General features: G+C 37.7%; 1 protein-coding gene across 5 annotated transcripts in view; it reads right to left on the bottom strand.

Moving 5' to 3' along the window:
- The window catches only part of LOC124426408 (UPF0489 protein C5orf22 homolog), a 445446-nt gene that overhangs the window by 164758 nt on the left and 258975 nt on the right, over window positions 1-21713 (bottom strand). For all 5 annotated transcript variants that reach the window (XR_006942720.1, XM_046968075.1, XM_046968055.1 and 2 more), the window contains one exon: window positions 11866-11992. Coding sequence is in view for 4 of the 5 variants with exons in the window: in XM_046968075.1 (XP_046824031.1) it covers window positions 11866-11992 (127 nt within the window). In the remaining variant the exon portion in view is untranslated. The remainder of the gene's footprint in view (window positions 1-11865; window positions 11993-21713) is intronic.

Raw genomic sequence — 21713 nt, 5'->3', positions numbered from 1 at the left:
TTCGATCGACCTAAACGTATGAAATAGGTATCAAGAAAATATTAAAAAAAAAATAAATAAATAAATAAATAAAAAAAAGAAGAAGAGTAAAAAAAAGAAATAAGAAGAAATAATAAAAAGCAACAAAAAAAATACAATAAAGGGAGAGAGAGAGAGAGAGAGAGAGAGAGAGAAAGCAAAATTAGTAAAGTCGTCAGTCACTGAGAGAAGGGTCAGAGAAACGTTTCTCAATTTTATTCTCGGCGTATATTAGCATCTTAAGAGCAGATTTCTACTCTCGTCGCTAAGCGTCATAACTACGCTTGATTTTATTCATAGAGAATTATCTTAAAGCGTAGAGACCTAGTGGCAGTTTATCGACCACCGTGAGGCGAACCAACAAGCTTTGCTCGCTCGTATTCACGAAGATAACCGTAAATAGGAACCGGTTGTTGTTTACCAGAATGCGCTATTCTTCGCGGCTCGCTCTCGCGCCTTTACGATTCACGTTCGTTCACTAGCCTCGTCTAGAAGATTCCAAGATATTTTCAGATCTACGAGAAGAATCGAGGCCTCGAGATCTATTCGTTTGAAACGTCGATCGTCGCGAAATCGTCTGTAAAATATTTCGAGCCGGTGAGCGCGTACGAAAGGAAAGGCATAGTGAAAGGTTCCTGATAAAATCCTGTTTGAAAAGAATTAAATCGACATATACGTTTTAGAAGCGATTTTCTATTCTGTGATTCCAACTCGATTTCCAAATCGTTCCTATGTCATTCGCCCGCAAACCGACGAGTTTATTTCGTAAGCCAACCGGTATTGGCAATCAGAAGACTTAAGTTAATTGCAAGGTGCCACTGAGCTTTGAATATTTTTTTTTTCTTCTCTTTTATATATATATATATATATATATATATAATGATCTGATAATCATACGTATAACCAAACAAATCTAAAACAAGATGCATGAAAAATAAACGGTTCAATGATTATCGAAACAATTTAGCTATAATTAAAAAATATGTAGTAGGTAACAGTTAAGTAGATATTAAAAGAAGAAATGAAAAAAACATCCTAACATTAAATTAACATTACAAGCTCGATCAAGAAAGATCATTGATATTAATCGTATGGTTATCGGCTTACTCGCTTTCATTTTTTGAGATTTTGACGTGAACACAGTAAAATCTTATATACCACTTTAAACATTGGTTCCCGTCGTTGTAACACGCAACGTGAGATATCGAGCGACGAGGATCAATGAATCAATGGACTTGACAGAGACGCATTAATCAAAGTTAATTATTTAACTTGTGCGAAATAAATACAATTTGATATGATAAAATTTTATTATAACAGTTTGAATCTAAATGTCTAACTTTCAAAATCATTAGACTTTTTTTTTTCTATATTTTTATTTTATCATTCCGAAGGACTCCATTCATTGGATCACTTCTCTTTAATTCTACAAGATAATAATCCTCATTGAAAAAATACAAAACAAAAGGAACAAAAAAAAAAAAATAATAAATAAAAAAACAAGAATAAAAGAAAAATAAAAAACGTAAGACGAGAGAAGTTTTCCAACGATACTTTTTGAAGAGATTTAACGTAGGAAAGAAGATCGCTCGTTGGGAGTAATAACGAAAGGCTCCAGGGCAAGATCTCTTGGAGGAATAGGCCGAGGCCGAGGACGAGGACGAGGACGGCCAAGACGACGATATCTTGGTAAAGGGTAAATTCGAACAAAACGCCGTTGGTGGTACGAGTTTCAGTGGATAGGAGCTACTTTATATTAACTACGAAGTCCGCTATCTCGGTAGCGCGATTTTGATTTACGGCTAATTGCTTCCTATTTTTTCCAGACTTCCTAACGTGTTTTGCATTTCATAGGATACGAGTCGACGTAGACGATAGTATGTACCGACCGTTCAATTTACAAAGTAAGAAGATTGAAGACAACTTGCTTCGATGCATGAGAAATGAAAGGGAGGAGGGGAAGGGGAAGAAGGGAGAATAAGAAGAAAAGGGGACATTCCAAATGGGATAATCTAAAAAGTTGAAAAAAATACTTCGCCCGAATGTTAATTTTCATTTTTTTTTTTTCTTCTTATTTACTTATTTACTTATTTTCATATGTCGGAAAAATAAAGGCTTCCCTATTATAATATAATTATAATAAAATTATGAAAGCCAATGATTTTCTCTCACGAGAAAACTGAATGAAAAGAAAATGATAGATACTATGTCTACTATAATTTATATGTAGGTAAACGATACTCGTGTAACTAACAAGTTGTAAGTAAGGCGACGAACGAGTTTACCCAAGGGGAAAAAGGAATGAAACTCAATGATTTTCCAAAACCCTCGTGTTCTAAGAACGAACGAACGAATGAACGAACGAACATGATTAGTTTAGTTCGTTATTACGAAAGTCTAGGGATACTAATAAGGATAGATTTCGTGTGAAATAATTATTCGAATTTATGTAATCCACTTCCGAGGACTTATTATGTCGCAACGTATTCCTGTTGAAGCTGATGCAACGACTTATTATGGATCGCGATTAATCACGTGCACCGTGCAAGTTAATCGGGTTAAACGGTAACACACGTCCGTCTATGCTTACGAAATCTTTCGATAATCCTGAGGCAAGGACTTCAAAAAGAGTCTCGTTCTGTCGTTAGAGAAAATAATTTGTTTATTTCAATGACACGTCGTAATATCCGAATGATCTCGATCGATAATCAATTCAAATCAATTTCCTTATGTCATCTTTAGTTTTTTATTTTATTTTATTATTATTTATTCCTCTGCTTTTTTCTTTGTTTTTTTTTTTCTTTTTTTTTTCTTTTTTTTATTTATTTATTTATTTTTCTCCCTTTCTTTCTTTCCCGATAGCGTTTCTTTCGAGTTTTATTAGAAGAAATTAAAATGGCGAAAGAAGAAGAAGAAAAAAAAAGAAAAATATAAGAAGAAGAAGAAGAAGAAGAAGAGGAGGAAAAAGAAGAAAAAGAAGAGTAATAAAACATGAAGATAAAATACTTAGTCATTACCGTCCTATTGTTATCTTCTTATGGCGAGAAGTGGACAATGAAGAGAAAAATAAGAAAGGATAAAGATACACCCGTTGGTTTGCATGTCGCGACAAAGTCCTGCAGGATCCCTTTGTCAAGACGTTGCTCTCGCGTCCATGTGGGTGCCATATGTTGTCGTTTATAGCCCTTTAAGTCGGTTGAAGGGTAATAACGATAAAGGATCGGACGTATCCGACGGTTCTTAGTCCTTCTGCTCTCCGTTTCCTTTCATTTATTTTCAAACGAAATGATGTAGAATGTCCGTTACGAGAGAACGCTAGAGAATAAGAAAAGAAAACGAGAGAGTAAGAGAGAGAGAGAGAGAGAGAGAGAGAGAGAAGAAAATGAGTGAGGAAGAGAACTGTGAGAAAAAATATAAAACTTGGCCCAGTCGACACGGTCTTCCCTCGCAGCATGAAATTTTATATGACTATTTTCGAAATATTTCTTTAAATTAAAAAATTAAAACGAAAAACTAAACAAACTATTTTAAGATATTTTTCAATCTTTTATATCGATCTCGGTTAAAGAAGATTTATTTGTTTTTAAACAAATATAATCGAAACTTTTGCATTATTTTATTGAAAGTTTTTCCCATAGATAGATATGGAAAGTTATAAAATTAATTCCTCCAATAGTTCCCGTAGTCGCTTCGAGTTTCAATCGGATAATCGAAAAATAACGGAAACGAATAAAGGAATAAAAAGTAACGAACAAATAGAACGAGAGTGAGAGAGAGAGAGTGAGAGAGAGAGAGTGAGAGAGAGAGAGAGAGAGAGAGAGAGAGAGAGATAGAGAAAGAGAGAGAGAGATATAAAGAGAGGAGAAAAAGAAATAAGCGTATAATGTACGTTCGGCGTTCTTCGTAGCGACGATTTATCGACGTCGTAGTTGTTATCTCGTCTGGTTGAATTTGAACTCTGACCTCTGGCCACGAACGGTCAGCACGAAATCGTGAAACGCCTTCCGTAAGCGAAGCGAATCTCGCTTGGTCCACCATCGTCATCTCTCATTCTCTACTCTTTCTCTCTTTCTATCGCACAACTTCCTTTTCTATTTTCCGAATCACGAGCTTTTAAAACAATATCGTGCGTGTGCACACAGCTCCATTTCAAATCGAAAACTAAAAGCAAGTTTGTAAAGACTCATAGAGATAAATAATCTAGCTCGACCATGAAACATCCGTTTCTCTGGCTTCCTCAAACGCAAATCCTTCTAAGTTGAAATGCGTTAACGGGAGATATTTTTTTTTATATGGATAGATAACGTAAGTTATACCCTAACGCATATAAAAAAAAAGAAGAAAAGAAGAAAAAAGAAAAAAACAACTCGTTCCATAATTCAAAATCGTGACCAAATCTTAAAACCATATCAACGATAAGCGTATTCTCTTTTCTAAATCGATGATATTTAAATCGTAAAATTTGGATAAATGAACGACGGATTGGATTAAAAAAAAAAAAAAAGGAGTAATAAGTATTTCTTATATGGTTGAATTATTGGAATAAATTAATTATATAATGAAAACAGATAAGGATGAAAAATGTATCATGAGAAAAGAAATATCGTTGAATTCTATTCGCCTGGAGGATGATCGCCTCGTAATTCTGATTCAGAGGGTAGAAAATACGGGTCGAGAAAGCTACCGGTTTAATGCTCTCTGTTACTGGTGTCTTTAGTTTCTTCGATTCACTCGATTACGTTTTGAAAGAATGCAAAAGTTTATCTTAAGAACCAGGAAGGATCTCGTTCTTCTGAGAAAATCCTTTACTCTACGGGATCTCTCTCTCTCTCTCTCTCTCTTTCTCTCTTTCTTTATTCTTATAGATAAAAGCATAAAAGGTGAGAGCAGCAAACGCGATACGTTCATTTTCCCTTCGTCGAAATATCGAACGAAAGAATTTCATACGGTGGAAGGGCGAAACCTTAAACGAACCGCGAGAAAGGAACGAACTCTTCGCCTTGCGACATAAATATCGCCATTCTTATCGTCCTCGATGATCTTGGCTATCGAAAGTGGTACGGATATTCGATACGAATAATGAGAATTAATTACCACGACGGAAATGGTACGACGTGGCATTACACGAATCGGGATTTCAAAGTTGATAAAACGTTTACCTATTGGCTTGCAAATAGCGCAAAAAGTATGGTTACCAATTCCATGACGACATACTCGTAGGAAACCTTCCCTTCATTTTCTTGACTCATTCGAATCTACGAATAATATATCCATTATAAATAATTCATAAGAAATATTTATACGGTCGAGTTAATTTATAAGAAATTATTTTTGATAAATAAATTGTGTATTAATGTTTTCAAATAATGAATAAATATATATACATATATATATATATATATATATATATATATATATATATAATTTATTATCTGATAATTATTATTCGATTATATATATTATATATTTAATATACGAATAATTTATTCATATCTTTAATTTTTCAAATACCATAACAAGATATTAAAAGCAATAAATTTTAATGCCAGATATAAAGAAAAAAAAAAAAAAAAGAAGAGATTGATCTACAAAAAGAAATGTCGATGGTTTTGATTTTTATGAAAGCAGTATGGCGAATGACTCGATTTTCCGGCTTTCTGATCGTGTACTTCTGTATCGATGAATATTGAGTCGAGATGCGTACGATTATGAAACGTCCGACGAAACTGGTACAAACTCGTATCAAGAAAGGGCAATCTCTTTAATAAGATTAACGAAACTACCTTAATGTCCAATTAATTTTCTCTTCTTAAACTGGTATTCCTCGTACAATATTTTCGCAGTACATTCAAAAGTACGATTCTTGTTTTGTTACACTGTAAATGAATAATAATCAAAGCGTTTGAAAAGAAAATATCAATTTAATTCGTTGATAAATAGAAGAAAATTGGTCAAATATTTCCAAGTATAATAATAATACAAAATTATGATCGATTGAATGTGCATTTATTTACAAAATAATCCTGTAATAAAATTCAATTTTGTATCTTTCAAATCAATAAATCTAAATCCGAAAGGAAGATTGAAAGAAGAGATTATTATTATCATCGATACAGTAACAGGAAATTGCAAATAAATGAAATTGATCGATCGATCGGAAATATATATATATATATATATATATATATATATATATATATATATATACACTTAGTATAACATGTGAAATCGAATTCTCCCGAAAAATTCCGAACATGTTATCTTACGAATACGCATTATCTTGGAATAAATAAATACGAACCGGATACTTGGTAGAAAACTTACGAGCGCATTCCTACGTTCAGAGGTAAACTCTTCTCTCGATCGGGAAGTAAATGGCTCCTCTCGTGCTTCCGCTCTACTGCTTGCGCCTACCTTACGAGCTATCCGCGAGTACGCAGGTGAACGTGAAAAGGAGATATCGTAATTGGAGAGTATTCCTCTCGCGATAGCACGTCCGGACGAGACATATTTCTCTCTTGGTATTTATGTTACAGATAAAGCCCAAGCTTCGTGAGAGATACGAGACAAGCGTATGCTCGCTTATACCTTATAATCTTTTATCTGACAAAACACGTACGCTTTCATTTTTACTAAATGGAAAGTGTATTTTTACGATAGTATATTATTGCAAGCTAATATCGTCATTCGTATAATTAAAACAATTAGATACTATACGAAGATGTGAAAAGAAATATAGGGACGAAGGTATTATAAAAAAAAAAAAAAAGAAAGAGAGAGAGAGAGAGAGAGAGAGAAACTGTTCTCGTGATGTTTCGAAAATATAAAATTTTTTCGCTTAGATAAGTTTTCTATTAAAATCAATCTTTTTACAACGTATTAATCATTTCTATTCATAATTATTTAAATTTATTATGAGTCAAGTTTATCAATATTTTAGTAAGTACAAGTTATTAGTTCGGATCGGTTATTGATAACAGAGAATTATTTTCTTTATATAATACATATCCGATAATCGTATAATATCTATGTAAATATTATTTAGAATGTAACGATACAGGTTAGATTTGATATGCTAAATTATCCTATTGCAAGGCTACATCAAATGATTCATACGTTGATATAAGTTAATGCATATAATAAGCAGATATATTATTTGTCTCTGTGCGTTAACTTAGGACATTCATTACAACCGTGTTATATTCAAATCAATGTTGTCTTATATTCAATCCGATCATTAAGAAATTATCGATAATTGTAAAAATACAGCAAACGTTAGAATTCAATGGTGAAAACGTGATTAAATGTAACAGCATTTTTGCATTGGTACACGTGTTTCTATCTTACTCTTTATATTTATCTCTTTTTCTTTTTTTCTTCAAGACCATCCGGATGAGAAATTAACGAGATAGCCTCAGGCTATTTTTTACTCTTACCTAAGGAGAGAAGATACCAAAGACGACGGAGATGCGTATCTTTAGGTACCTTGCATCATCGTCGATAAGACCCAACCCGAACCACTCCTCTCTTTGAATAAACTTTCAAGTCGAAGGAAGGAAGAAGTAGACGCTCCTTAATTTTCTCATGTGTTTCTCTATTAACACGGCGACTGTCAAGGAAATTATGCAGGAATGGATATATGCATGCATCTGACACGTTTATTTCGTATTTTTCTTTTCTTTTATTTTTTTTTTCTTTTTCTTTTTCGTTTTTTTCTTTTTTTTTTTTTTTTTTGAAGATGAACACACGAAGAAACTTTTACAATCGTTTTATATAAAAACTTTATTACCACTATAGCCATGGACAAATGTAATATTAATAAGTGTCAAAATATCAATAAGTGTCATTGAAAAGGAAGAAAAAAAGAAGAAAAAAAAAAAGAAAAAAAAAAGAGAAAAAAAAGAAGGAAAAAGAAAGAAAAAAGTAAACATAATAAATAAACTAATCTTCGAGGATGAAATTCAAAGAATACGTATCATGATTAGAAAGAGTCGTTCAAAGCGGAAGGCTACTGCAAAATTCGCATCGAAGGCGTATCCGGGCTCGTCTAAAGGCTTCGTTGGAAGATGATTCAGCAAGAGCGACACACAGAGAAACGATAGTAACTCGGTGTAAAATCGCTGACAGTGGTGCTGACCTATGCTCTCGAAGGCCGTAGTAACCGAATACCTGTCTAACAGCCGGTTCATTCATGCTTATTATCCCGACACTTAATTTTAGTCTCGCTTCGAAGTCGCGTGATTCCTGTCCCCGGTTCTTAAGTACGACAGTCACGACGCGTCCGGAGAAGCGACGAAGAAAGAGAGGAAGAAGAGCAAAAAACGATAAAGAAGAAAAAGAAGAGACAAGAGAGGATGAGAACGAAGGGAGATGGAGAAAGAAGGATAACGACAGGTTGCCTTTTTCGCTCTTTGCCCGTGTCTACGACGAGAAAGTAAGTATGTACGTGTGCACGCACGAGCCCATCCGAGAGACTACCTCTTAGGCTATCTACATGACGGATGAGAAGTCTGTGCGCATTAAGATCACAACTTGGCGTCTGTTAACGGTGGATGCTCGACGAGTATGACACGCTTGTTCCTCATCGTAAACGGCTAATCGACGAAAGAACGAGTTTACGTCGTTAATAATGCGCCCTTATTTTCATTAATAAATAACTGATACATACATCAATACCTGGAATAGCTGCGATATAATCATTTTGTATTTTTATATATATATATATATATATATATATATATATATATATATATATGTATATATATATATATATATTTTTTTTTTTCTTCTTCGTTTTTTTTCTTTTTTTTTTTCGTATCAGATCCATCCAACGAATAAAAAGGATTGATGACTTTTTGGCGGACAAAGTACACGTTGGATCATCGTCTCTTTTGGATACATACCACTTGGATCCTTTCCTCTTCTATCGAAGAAGAAAAGAAGTTCGGTATGCGCAGGTGTACGAACGTCGGCGAAGGTAAATGCGTTTGCCCAAGGTCTTGCGCCGTTAAGTTTCTTCTCTCCTTGCCCGGTTTTCTCATCGTCCAAACATGTCCCGATGTGAGTGTTGACCCCTTGGTTACCGGGAAGCCATCGAGAGTCGAGAGCGGGACGATGTCGCACTCGACGCTCTATCTATGGCCACCAGTGAGCATCTCCTGGCCGTTGGCTTTTTAGAATCGCTAAGAATTCGCCGTCCAGAATCTACCTTGGGAAAGTAGTGTCTCTCGCTTATATTCGCCATTTTGTCATGCCGAGTTCGGATATATAGGGAAAGAAAGAGGCTAATGTTACTCACGCGAGGAACGCGACTCCTGTCATCTGGGAATACCAACGGGTAAAGAACTTTCTTGCTGTAATCTTTAAATTCCTTAACGTATCCGAGCCTGCCCTTTTGTTACTTTTATTTATTTACTTTTATTTGACCGACCAGAACGCTTTTTGAATATTCTTCTTTCGTAATTAATACGAGACGCGAAAGTGTACAAAATTAAAGATCAAGTTAATCTGAATATACCGATGGAGAGGTATGTGCATGTATGTGTCTGTGTGTGTGTGTGTGTGTGTGTGTGTGTCAGATAGAAAGTTAGAATGAGAGAGAAAGAGAGAGTCGATATGAGAAGAGTAAAGAAAAGGGGAGAGGAGCTTTGGTAATTTAACGCTTAAAGGAACGTTAGGTGGCTCAACGATGGAAAGCTCTTCACGCGCAAACGGTTTTGCGCAACTTTCCTGCGGCCGGTATTCGCGTAACCACCAACGTTAATAAGGTGTTAGCTTGGGCTGGCGCATAATCGTGGAACAGAGAGCATAGTGGGATACGACGTTGCAACAAAGCGACAGTGACGGGTACAGACGAGCCATATCCGGGACGTTGGCCAATAAAATTAATCGCTTTTGCTACGTCGTCTGAATAATTTATGCTCGCTGCCGTGTCTAGGAATTGTCCGATCATCACAATCGCCAACACCATGACCATTATACTCATATATACTCTTGATAGCCTTGGAACGACAATCTTATGGTAACACAGTTGTCGTTTCTTCTGACAACGTCCTTCGATCGTTTCAAGTTTCTAACAAATTTGTCAACGTGATCGAGACTGATCGTGTATCAAAACATTAATGACATTGTCAATTTCTTTTCAAACCTCTTTGCACTCCTTAAAGAGACATTGTCGTGATAGCGTATAAAAAGTCTTTCATTATCGATTTGACAATGGAGCATGAACGACGTCCTCTTAATTTCCAAACAACTTATCTACGCACGATCTTTATAAAGTTTTTTCATTTAAAAGGAAACAGTAGCTATTAGAAACGAGATCAGCAGTTTTAAAAAATGAACATTTAATTGGTATATCATAAATCAAGTTAGAGAGACAGGCAATTGGAATAATTATCAATGGATACATAAATAAAATATCCAGATAGCCCTTGGACAAATAATAAAACGTGAGAAACGAGATATGGACCAGTTCTTCGACTAATTAGTTACGATCAATGAGAACGTGGGAAAAATACTTTTATCAAAAAAGAAAAAAAAAAAAAAGAAAAAGGAAAAAAAAGGAAGAAGAAGATAAATAAATAAATAATAAAATAAAATACATCCTGTCGTACAAAGACGAATCTTAGAACTTTTTCAGAAAAAGCACGTGCATGTTCGTGGATATTTAAATAACGTGCAACTCTTTAATTGGATTTTCGTCTGCCTCGTCGACTAAAAGCCGTCCGAATAGAAATCCTTGAAGTTTCAAGGTTAGAATTTAAATAGAATTTAAGCCAAGTTTCGAATTTCGTTCGGTTGAAATCGAACAGACAGATAGAAAGAAACTACGAGAGTGCGAGTGGGCCGAAGAAAAAGTGCAAGGAACCAAAAGTAATCGTGGAACCTCTTAGAGATCGCCATAACCTTTTATCAGTTATCTAATTAGCCGTTGCATTTAATTAGTGAGTCGAGAAGAGGGCCGGCCCTGGCACCATTCGAGATAGTATTGCTGCACTGCCGTAGCTTTAACATGTGGTGGTTATGTCGGTGCCGATTAAATGGCTACCACACATCCGTAGTCGTACGTAATTTTAATCGACGTCCATGTAAGATAAGAAAGGTCGACGAATGAACCAACAGCGAACCGGCAATGCAATTAGCCGTCTTTTTATTTATTTCCCTATCGACCTCTCCTTTACTTTAAGCCGCTCGTATAAAGTTGTAAGTACGTTAGAGAACGTTGGCAAACGCTGATGGAAAAATGAGAGAGTTCTCTCTGAGAACACAAGGATTCCCTTGATTGGCCAATTAGAAATCCTGTTTACGGGCATTAACGAATAAGTTTAGGATCATTGTGTTTGTCTAAATGGAACGGCAATGGATTTCTCTCATCGGATTTTCATCGTACGTGATCCTACGTTATCGCGTTGATGGCTTGACTTTTAAAATACACATAGCCAACGTAGACAGCAATTTTAACATCGAACAAAAATACAGAACGTAATAGTTGATCGACGTATGAATCGATGTGTTATTTCTATTCCAATCGTTGAAGTTACCTGTCGAAGATACGATTCGTTTCGTACGATGGTACACGGGTGGTACATTTTCTTCGTACGAACGTCATTATTATTCCTGGCGTCGTTCGATTTTATAATGGTCGTACCTAGAGACGATGGAATATACAAAGTAACACCATACATACGTACATACATACAAACATACATATATAAATTCATACACGGACCTATAGGTGGTCAATTTTTTTACAAGATTAGAAGGGATTTCACTTGAGAAAGCTTGTTCGAGGGTAAAAAGAAAATGTTTGCATAACGGTGGGTCGAAGCTTACGTTATAATCACTTACCTTCCCTGGATCTTCGATGAAAAGACCAATGGTCATCGTGTGTAAAGTGACCTCGCGAATATTATCGAGATCCTCCAGAGGTGCATATAGGCCTTCGCTCATGAAATAAGGTTCGGAACACGTGAGCCTGTAACAAACGAGAATCGTGAGCGGATTAGACGTTAAGAACTAACGCAGCGATCCTTATATCTCTACCTTCTCTACGTTCCTCCCTCTCCCTCCCCTCATCCCCACACTAACACATAGATTCTCTTGAGAATTATGCTATTCAAGGCGACACGAAGTAGAGGCGAATATTTATGGTCGGTACCGTAAATCTTTCTCTATTTCTATTTCTCTCTCTCTCTCTCTCTCTCTCTCTCTCTCTCTCTCTTTCTCTGTTAAAATCGACTACATACATTGCGACTACCGTGCGATAACCATTATAGAGGATTCTCCTCTTCTCTCAAATCTTTATCTATCTAACATAAAAGAGTATCGCTCTAGGATAACAATATTGTATCGATGTCAGGTTATTTATTCAATTGATAGAGCATCGTAATGCGAGAGGACTCGAAGGGAAGCATCATCGAGAACCTTTTCTCTTTTCTCCCTTCTCGAGATACAAGGGAATCTGAGAGGGTTAATACGGGTCAAATCGTGATTGCCGATAAACCGAAAGACTATCTCTTTCTCTCTTTTTCATTCTATCCGTTTCCGTCTTTATCTCTCTCTCTCTCTCTTTCTCTCTCTCTCTCTCTCTCTCTCTCTCTCTTTCTCTCTCTTCAGTGATATGCGTTATGTCGACACGCTTGTCACTTTTACGACGTCGATACTTGCCATCTCGCATTCTTTTCTTGCCCCCTTTTCTTAGTTACCTGTCGCTCAATTCGATGCCATCTATTCGCCGTGCGCTCGTACAATACGATATGCAGTGTTATCCGACCGTAACGATCGAATAGATCCAAGACGATGAGAATCGATTCTCCGTGTTCATCGAATCGATTGCTTTATCAGTTAACGCTTTGAAATAATCATTGATCGATAGGCGTGATTGTCAAGTGGAATATTAAGCGAGAGAAGTTGAAACGTAATGTTTTAATGTTTACAACTGATAAATAAACATTAACGAAACTCGTCAAGGTTATTATACGATAAATAATATTTAAACGATTGAAGATATATGGACAAATGGAATTGATCAATTTAACTATTATACGTTCCATAGTGCGTTTATCATATGAAAATTGCTCGATGAAAGGGTAAGGTAACAAAAAAAAAAAAAAAGAAAAAAAAAGAATAAAAGAAAAAAAAGAAAAAAATGAAGTGAAAAAAGAAAAGGAAAAGAAAGGAAAGAGTAAAAAAGAACGGAGATATGTATGCTACGATGGAGGCGATAAAAATCGAACAACCCGAACACGTAAAGCATTACCACCAAAGTTGAGGTAAGATCGCGTGGTTGAACAACATCAATTTCGAGGGCGATTCCCAATGCTGTCGGAAGAGTCTTGAAAATTTCGAATGCTCGCGTAATCGAGGAGCCTCCTCGCAAGAAGAACGTAGGGAAATGGGGGAGGGTGGAGGGGGAGGTTGGGAGGGGGAGACACGGAGAGTATGTAGGAGCATGCATCAGGGCCACCATGGCTTCCTCCTTCTTCTCATTCATTCCACTCTCCATCTTTTGCTCCTCCTTTTCTCCATCTTCCGCGATAATGATACCTACACGCTCCCGCTCGGTAATAATATTAATGGCCTCGTGTACCGGAGGGCCCGTTCGGTGGGCCCCCTAACAAAAAGAGCAGAGAACGCCTTTTACGCGTAAGAGTATCTCGTAAGAAGAAAGAGAGAAATGATCGGTAAAAGGAGAATGAGGAGAGGAGATGGAAGGAGAAGAAGATACAGAAAAGTCCAGTATTACTCTTGAAAATTCTTCAACGGGAGCTTATCATGTTTCGGATTCTTGAAAATTTAGTCAACTTCAATGACGTCGAATGAATGATAATATGGAAATTGTAATGTTTGAATAATAAATAGTTCGACGTATTGAGAAGATGGCAAATCTTTCTTTCTTATCGAAATAATTTGAAAACCTGCAATTATCTTACCTTCCTGTTTGAAAGAGCTGCCTCTCTTACGTGCTTCTTGAATGAGGAAAGATGTACACGATGTTAAGATATTCCCTCCTATCGATGTAATAAATTGTTCCTTGAGTAAAATAAGTAAAGAACTCTCAGACGAGCGATCGGGTGAATGAATAAAGCTACATCATCGGGACGATGAGTATGATAAAAATAAAAAGAGAGGTAGATCTCCGCCCCTCGCGCTTTCATATCGGCTATCGAACTTCGCGATCGAGCATTGCGGCCTTTAGAAAATTAAAATTCGCTCGTAACCTACCATCTTTACTTCTTGTAACTCATTCGACGTAGGTAATTAAGTTTGAGGTTTCCGATAGCTTGGCTACCATCAAATAGAATACAATTATCACGTTTCCGAGTAATTAACGATCCATTCTGTGAATAAAATTCTACGAAAGATTAGTTTCTTTTCTCTATTTTCTCTTATCTATTAATTTGATGCTCCAATGATTCGTACAAAATTATTCATTCGCGATTTCGTCGATTTGTTTCTTTTCTTTATATTCGTATTATTAAACTTTTACAATTAGCCGCGTAAATAAATCGGTTAGCGATGCAGATCGAATCGATTTCTTTCGGTTTTGAATCGGTAGTGTTTGCGCGTGCTAGCAATATCGTCCAAGAAAAGATCATACCTTCGACCGCCCACGTAACAAACGATTCCACCGTGAAACGATCATTAATTACTACGTCGAGTTTCTATGAATCACTTTCATAGAACTTCCTCTCGTTTTGTCGAGCTGCTTAGTGAATCGAAGAGAGAGGTAAAAATCGTGCAAACGCCTACGACTTATCCGAGTTGAGTCGCTTTTGCGCGGCCCCCTTTACGCTTCGCGAATTTTGAAAGTAACGTTGAGGAACGCGATGGAAAAAAAAAGGATTACGCAATCTTTCGCACCGGCGGATAATAAAACGCCGGATGGATCAAATGGCGGATCGTAAAAGCGAAAGGCTTAAAAATCTAATCGTGACGCCGCCTTGCGTGCTATAGTATAAATAGGCGTCGTCGATTATCATTTCGATCACTGATCAAACTTTATGAGGCGAATATAATTTCTAAAAGTAATTTTTCTTTTCTTCTCTTTCTTTTTTCTTTTCCTTTTCCCGTTTCTTTTTCTTCTTCTTTCTTCTTTTTCTTTTTTTTTTTCATTCTTTCTTTTTTTTTTTCTTTTTTTATACAGAGATTGTGAAAAATATCATTTCCTTAAAGATAAAGTACGAGGTTTTACTTGTCAGTCGATACATGTTTGCAATATCTTTGGCAACTCAGTAGCTAAGTGTATTTTCGAGATGTCTGAACACGTCGTTTGTTCAATAATTATACAGTCTGGTCTCGACGATAAAAATAACGAAGGCTCTAACTTAATATACGCTTTTTCACGCGAACTGCGGACATGTTACGAAGAAAATAGGTATCTTTTATAAAGAATGAAACGTCATTTTTACTAATGTTCATTGCAAAGAGAGACAGAGAGAGAAAGAGAGAGAAAGAGAGAGAGAGAGAGGAGACAAGTAGAAAAAGAAAAAAAGATCATTTTGTCGACGACTTATATCAATGTCAACGATTAATTCTTTCGCACCGTTTTCACTCTCTATAATCGTCACAAGGTCTTTTTTTTCTTTTTTTTTTTTTCTTTTTCTTTTCTTTATTTTCCATCGCCATTACATACATCCTGCTGACTAATCATTGCGAATAAAAATTCCTTTACGGTCGAACGCATCGTTCTTTCGGCAAATTCCTTTTCTTTCTTTCTTTCTTTCTTTCTTTCTTTTTTTTTTTTTTTTTTCTTTTTTTGATTACTCCAATAACAACAATTGCAATTATAACGGGAGAAATGAAATCTTAAATTTTTCGAGAAAGAATTTTTAACTTCGTCGAAAACTTACAAAATGAATTAATCGACAACGATAATTCCATATATCCAAGAACAGTCGAGTTTCCATAAAAAGCAGCTCTCAGAAATCGAATTAATTCACGTGAGTTAAAGGCTGCGCACGTATAGAGGATATTTTTAATTAAAAGCTCTTTCACGGAAGACTCGTACTTTTTTTCACATATACGTAGACAAAAATACGGGCACAGACATCGTGAACGTATACGAAGTCGATGGAATCGCGAGGAGGTAGGACGATCGTGGAGAGACTTCGTTAATCGCCACTTAATTACCACATCGATCGATTTAATCGGCTCGCACACGCTGCCGGCTACGGAGGCAGCTGCAAATCGGTCGCCAAGCTATATACACTTCCCTCCCAGCTAATTATGAAATCCTTTCGCGTACACATCTTTATCGTTCGCCCACGAGAATTTTTCTTTCTTCTTTTCAAGTATAGTATATATGAACACGACGGACGGGTCTTCGTGTTGCTTCGAAGATCACGCAAACAAAATATTTCTTTTAACGCGAACGATTCTCGCCCTTTTCTCGTTTATCTTCCTTCGTCTTTTTCTATCTTCCTCTTCCTCTTCCTCTCTCTCTCTCTCTCTCTCTCTCTCTCTCTCTCTCTCTCTCTCTCTCTCTGTTTCTGCGTTTATTTTGACGAGGGTGGTCTCGCGCAAATTTATCCGATGCCGGATAGGCCATGCGTGCATTGGTAACCCGACGTTTAAAGCATTAGCAACATGCTCGTATATTCGTTCAGGTTGCGTTATAGAATCAATTTGCTAAATGGATAGGAAAGAAGATAGGAACACGTGAGAAAGCTAGAGAGAGAGAGAGAGAGCGAGAGAGAGAAGTCGTGAAGCGAGAAAACGACAAAAAAGGAAGGATAAGAGATGGAATAGAACAGATGGACGGGCGGAGAGACAACGCATGGCCACTCCTTGATTTCACGCATGCGATGAGTCGCATAGTAGATGGAAAGTCGCGGTACGACACGCGACCACGTCGCGTGCTTCGAGTCTGATTCATACTCACCGTATCGTTCTATAGTCTTTTTAATTAGCGACATTTTAAAGGTGAACCATTCTTTAGCTACGAGATGATCTATCCGAGCTACATGGTTTTCAACTTTGAAAATTTTTTTAAGTGTTATCTCTCATCGATAATATATGATGTTTCATTTTTCTTTTTTGTTTTCTTTTTTTTTCTTTTTTTTTTTTTTTTTTTTTTCTATATATATTTAAATTTTAAAATAATGTACGCGCGTACGAACGAATACGTTCTTTCTTATTATTTAGAACAATAAGGAAAAAAGAGATTTTACTTATTGTAATAGAATCATCATTATCGTTGAAATAATAATTTTAAACGTATCTGACGAAAACTAAACGGTATTATACCTTACGCATGGATACACGTACATTCCTTTTACCACCTACGTACATATAAATCAATTCCACTTATCTGCATGATCTTATCTTGGCTTCAATTACGAAAGAAAACGATCGATCTCTTATTAACGCGTGAACTCGATCGAATCTATTTGCGGTCATCTAGCTAAACTATGAACGACATCACTGTCGTTCTACTCGATAATCCTAATGTCCATTATCGGCGGTTAAGTGAGAAAAAGAGAGAAATAAAAACCGGAGGCTGAAACCAGAACTCGAAGGCTCTCTAAGATATTACATTAAGAGAATACTCGCTATTGATATTATTATATTCAGGGCCGTAGCTATTGATATTTTAGTATTGAGAAATATCTAATAAAGAAAGTCTATTTCAAAAATCGTCAAATATTTCGTGATAACGTGATGAGGATTTTTTCATAAAAACAAAAAAAAAAACAAAAAAAAAGTCTTTCGTAAAAATCCAAAGTTCAAAGATCGTAGTTTACCTCGAGCATTTGCTAAACGATAATACCGTGTGTCCGAGTTAACGTCAAAGAGAGATAACTAGTCATTTATAGGCCGATGTCTCCTCCTCTTCCTCCTTTTTTTCCTTACCCACCTTCTAACACTTCTTGAGCCGACACAAATAGCTGTTATTTGCCTATCTTATCCATTCCTCTCACTTTCTTAACGTTCTTTGCCTCTTAGCTAGAAGAAAATTTATAGAACATTTTTCCTCGCGGGGAATTAAAAATTTTTTAGTTTTAACGTTGAACGACCAAAACGTGCTATACTTTAGAATATAAGAAAAAAAATTATGGAAAAAAGAAATTTCTCCATTCCTTTAGATAATTAAAAATTATTAATTACACGGTAATATATAAGGATAATATTAAAAGGAATATTTTTTTCTTTTTCTTTTTTTTTTTTTTTTTTTTTTTTTTGTTTTATCTATCGATACACGTCATAATACCATCTTTTCTAGAGAGGAAATAGAGTGAGACTCGAAGTTACCCCCCTCGAAGCAACGAGGACAGCTCTTGGTAGATGCACCGTAGCGAATTAGCGTTAGCCCCGTAACACCCCCGCGAACATTATCGTCTCGTTGGCCCTCGCAGTCTTATTTATGGGCCCTCGCCGTGTGCCGCGGATGCCTTCCCTCTACTTTCTCTCTTTCTCCCGCGAACCTAATGGGCATCCTATTAGCCGCGGCTGAACTCGCCGTACTCTGGTACTTTTCTAAGAACGGCTCTCTAATGTACCTTCGCTCTAATAGAATAATTCCTCGGCGCATTAGTCAGGTCTTGGCTCTAATCGCGATTGCAGAATTTATGCCGCACGCCAGAGAGAGGGCGAGCGGAGGAAAAAGGGCGAAGTGAGAGAGAAAGAGCGATAGAGATAGAGAGAGAAAGAGAGAAAGAGAGAGAGAGAGAGAGAGAGAGAGAGAGAGACAGAGAAAGAGAAAGAAAGAGCAAGATAAAAAAGAAAAAAGAGAGAGAGAGAGAATAAGTCTCGAGCGAACTACGGCTACCATAATAATTGAATTAAGTGAATGTCGCTTAATGACACTCGTTACATTACCTTACCGATCGTAGCCAAGTCGCAAGAAATCGCGAATGCAATCGCGATGTCACGAGCGCCCGTTCGGATAGAACGAACGAAGGAACGAACGAAAGAACGAACCTCCTCCAACGTAGCCGAGGTTACTGCTGATGAAATACGATTTCGTCGTACTCGACGAGAGGATAATTGAAAATTATAAGCAGGGAGTGAAATCGTGACGCGGCACTAACGGAAATGCTCCGTGAACGTCTTAGCGCGTAGCGAGCTTAAGAAGAAGAAGAATCGAAAGAAGGACGGGATCGAGATGTGAGTCTTAACGAGAATCCTTTCGAACTATACGATTCTCTCTCTTTCTCTCTCTCTCTCTCTCTCTCTCATTTTATCTTTTTCTCGCGTACGGCTTGTCATTTAATTTGCCTCTAGGGATTTATGGCTTCCACGAGTTGCATGGCTAATGGACAAAGCGTTTTCCTGCGGTAGAAACAAAGCGGTCTCAGAGACGTCGCATAACTTGGAATAAGAAGGAAGAAGAAAGAGGAAAAATGTCGAAAGATTTTACAAAGGATCTATGAAAGGTAAAAGGAGAGAACGTAGGCCGCGAACGTTGTTCTCTTATAGGGAGAATCGCCTGGAGAACGAAGTGACTAGTGACTACTTTACTCAGGCGGAGTAATTACAAAAAGATGCTTCTTGGTACGGCTTCCATTTGTACTGGCTCTGTGTTATCCATCAATTCGGATTCCGCTTAATCGACTCTCTTCGAGGAACTCGTTGCACACTGGAGACTCGGAGGACTTTGACCGGAGGACTTAAGCAGCGGCATTTACCCCAGAGACGGGCGCGCGTATTGCTCGTTGCGTTTCGTAAAACCGGTAATAAGAGAGGAAATTGAGCTTGAGCCGAGGGAGCAACGAAGAGAGAGAGAGAGAGAGAGAGAGAGAGAGAGAGAGAGAGAGAGAGATGGATTCCTCGGACGATTCGATTCCAGTGAATCGCAGCCTACATCGGCGTAGTGCTGCGGCCTCCGTTCCGCGACGAATCTTTACAGGGAAAAGGAGTAGGAGATAGAAGAGAAGAGGAGTATCGAGTGTTGGTGATGTGATGGTGGTGGTGATGGTGATCGTAGTATTGGTTAAAAGGAGTGGAAGGAAGAGGAGAGAAGAGGAGCGTACGTGGAACTAATTTCTCCCAACGGATCCGGGCAGGAGAGAAGAAAAGGTAGTAGTAGTAGGCGCAACGTGACGTAGCGTCGAGGAAATTACGGTAATCACGAGCGGAGGATGTGCGAGAGGATACCTGGAAGAAAAAGAGACGACGGCAGCGGGAGGTTGCAAGTAAGAAGAGGAAATATTCTGGCGGTATCGGGACGCAACTAAAAGAGGGAGTCCGAGGGACACGCGATACTACTCTACGTTGCGCCAAGGGATAGGTCCAGAAGGTAGTTCGAAGGAAAGAAAACTTTAGCCTTGAGCACCAGAACGTGTACACGTAGGTAGGTAAAAGCGAACAAGAAGGAAAGTGGACGGATCGACTTGAACATACGCGTGCCTTAGCTTTGAAAGAAGGAGAACGAGAGAGAGAGAGAGAGAGAGAGAGAGAGAGAGAGAGAAAATAAGAGATAGAAAGAAAAGGAGATGGAAGAAGATGGAAGACACACCAAGACGAGGCGAGGGGAGAGAAATCACAGGGATTAGCGTGTCGCTGCCATGCGAACGGGTAATCCCGCGCTAATAGCGAACATTTCCTCTGCTGGTAAGTGATGTCGTTGGTATCGTAAACGTAAACAGAGCAGCAGCCACTCGTAACTCTTCCGCCGGCTCGTTAGTCGACGGCAGCGTCGTGGTACAGTACGTTCCGCGCATTTAAATGCCGTTAATGACCCTTTACTTCTCGAAAGACGTTGCTCGGATACTTTCGTGGATGCTAATACTTTCAATCGTTCGTCCCCCGTAGCAAAGAGTGTCCGATTAAAGAATTATGGATACGTTTGGTAATATCAGTAAGTTGACTGTTTCTTTAGCTGACTGTTGACTTTAGTACTACGTTCTATATCGTCGTCGTTGTCGTCGGGAACGACAAGCAGCGAAATTGTAAAGTCGTTTCCGGGATCGTGGTAGGGTAGGTACGACAATGAAAGAATTCTTGGTAAGCCGCGGAAAGCAAAGCACGCGACGTGGTGCTAAGAAACATAGCTACTACGTTTTCATAGGTATTAACGTATGCATGCATATATTTACAAATGTACATAGGATAATACATACACGTTCGTGGTCGTAGACGTTCTTTCGAGTCGGCGATTCCGCGATGGAGGAACAAGCGGTGCACGTGGCACATGAATCACGGGACATTTGTACCCGCTAGCGAATTACGTTTCCCAAGAGTCATTCTACGGCAATGGGTATGGCGACATCGCGAGAATCTAGGAATGTAGATTCTTCGTTGAAAGATACCAATGCTTTGTACCCACGTAATGTTAACCACGCCGACGTACGATCCATCATTAACCAGCCTACGTATGCCTCCGTAGCTTTTCTCGCTAACGATAAACAACATTCAAGATTGGGACTCTGATCTAGCCGGAAGTGGAAGCTATTGTAAGTTCGCAAACGATCGTTATAGACAAAGGAGTTGCAATGGTGTTAACGAAGCAACGATTTGCTCGATCCTGAAGATAGGTGGGCTCGTTTCAAGACGTAATTTCTCTCTCTCTCTCTCTCTCTCTCTCTCTCTCTTTCTCTTCGAATTATTCAACATATAAACATAAGGGAAGCTCAGTGATGCTTCTTACGTCTATACGATTTCTCCGGTCTCGAACGAGAAAGGATCTCGCGAGATGTACGAAGAGACCGGAAGATTTATCGTAGAGAACTTGGTCGATTCGAAGCGTTACCATC

This window comes from Vespa crabro, chromosome 1, assembly GCF_910589235.1.
Source record: "Vespa crabro chromosome 1, iyVesCrab1.2, whole genome shotgun sequence".
Lineage (NCBI taxonomy): Eukaryota > Metazoa > Arthropoda > Insecta > Hymenoptera > Vespidae > Vespa > Vespa crabro.
Note: the sequence above shows the minus strand (reverse complement) of the source record. Positions and strands in the feature narration are given on the sequence as shown.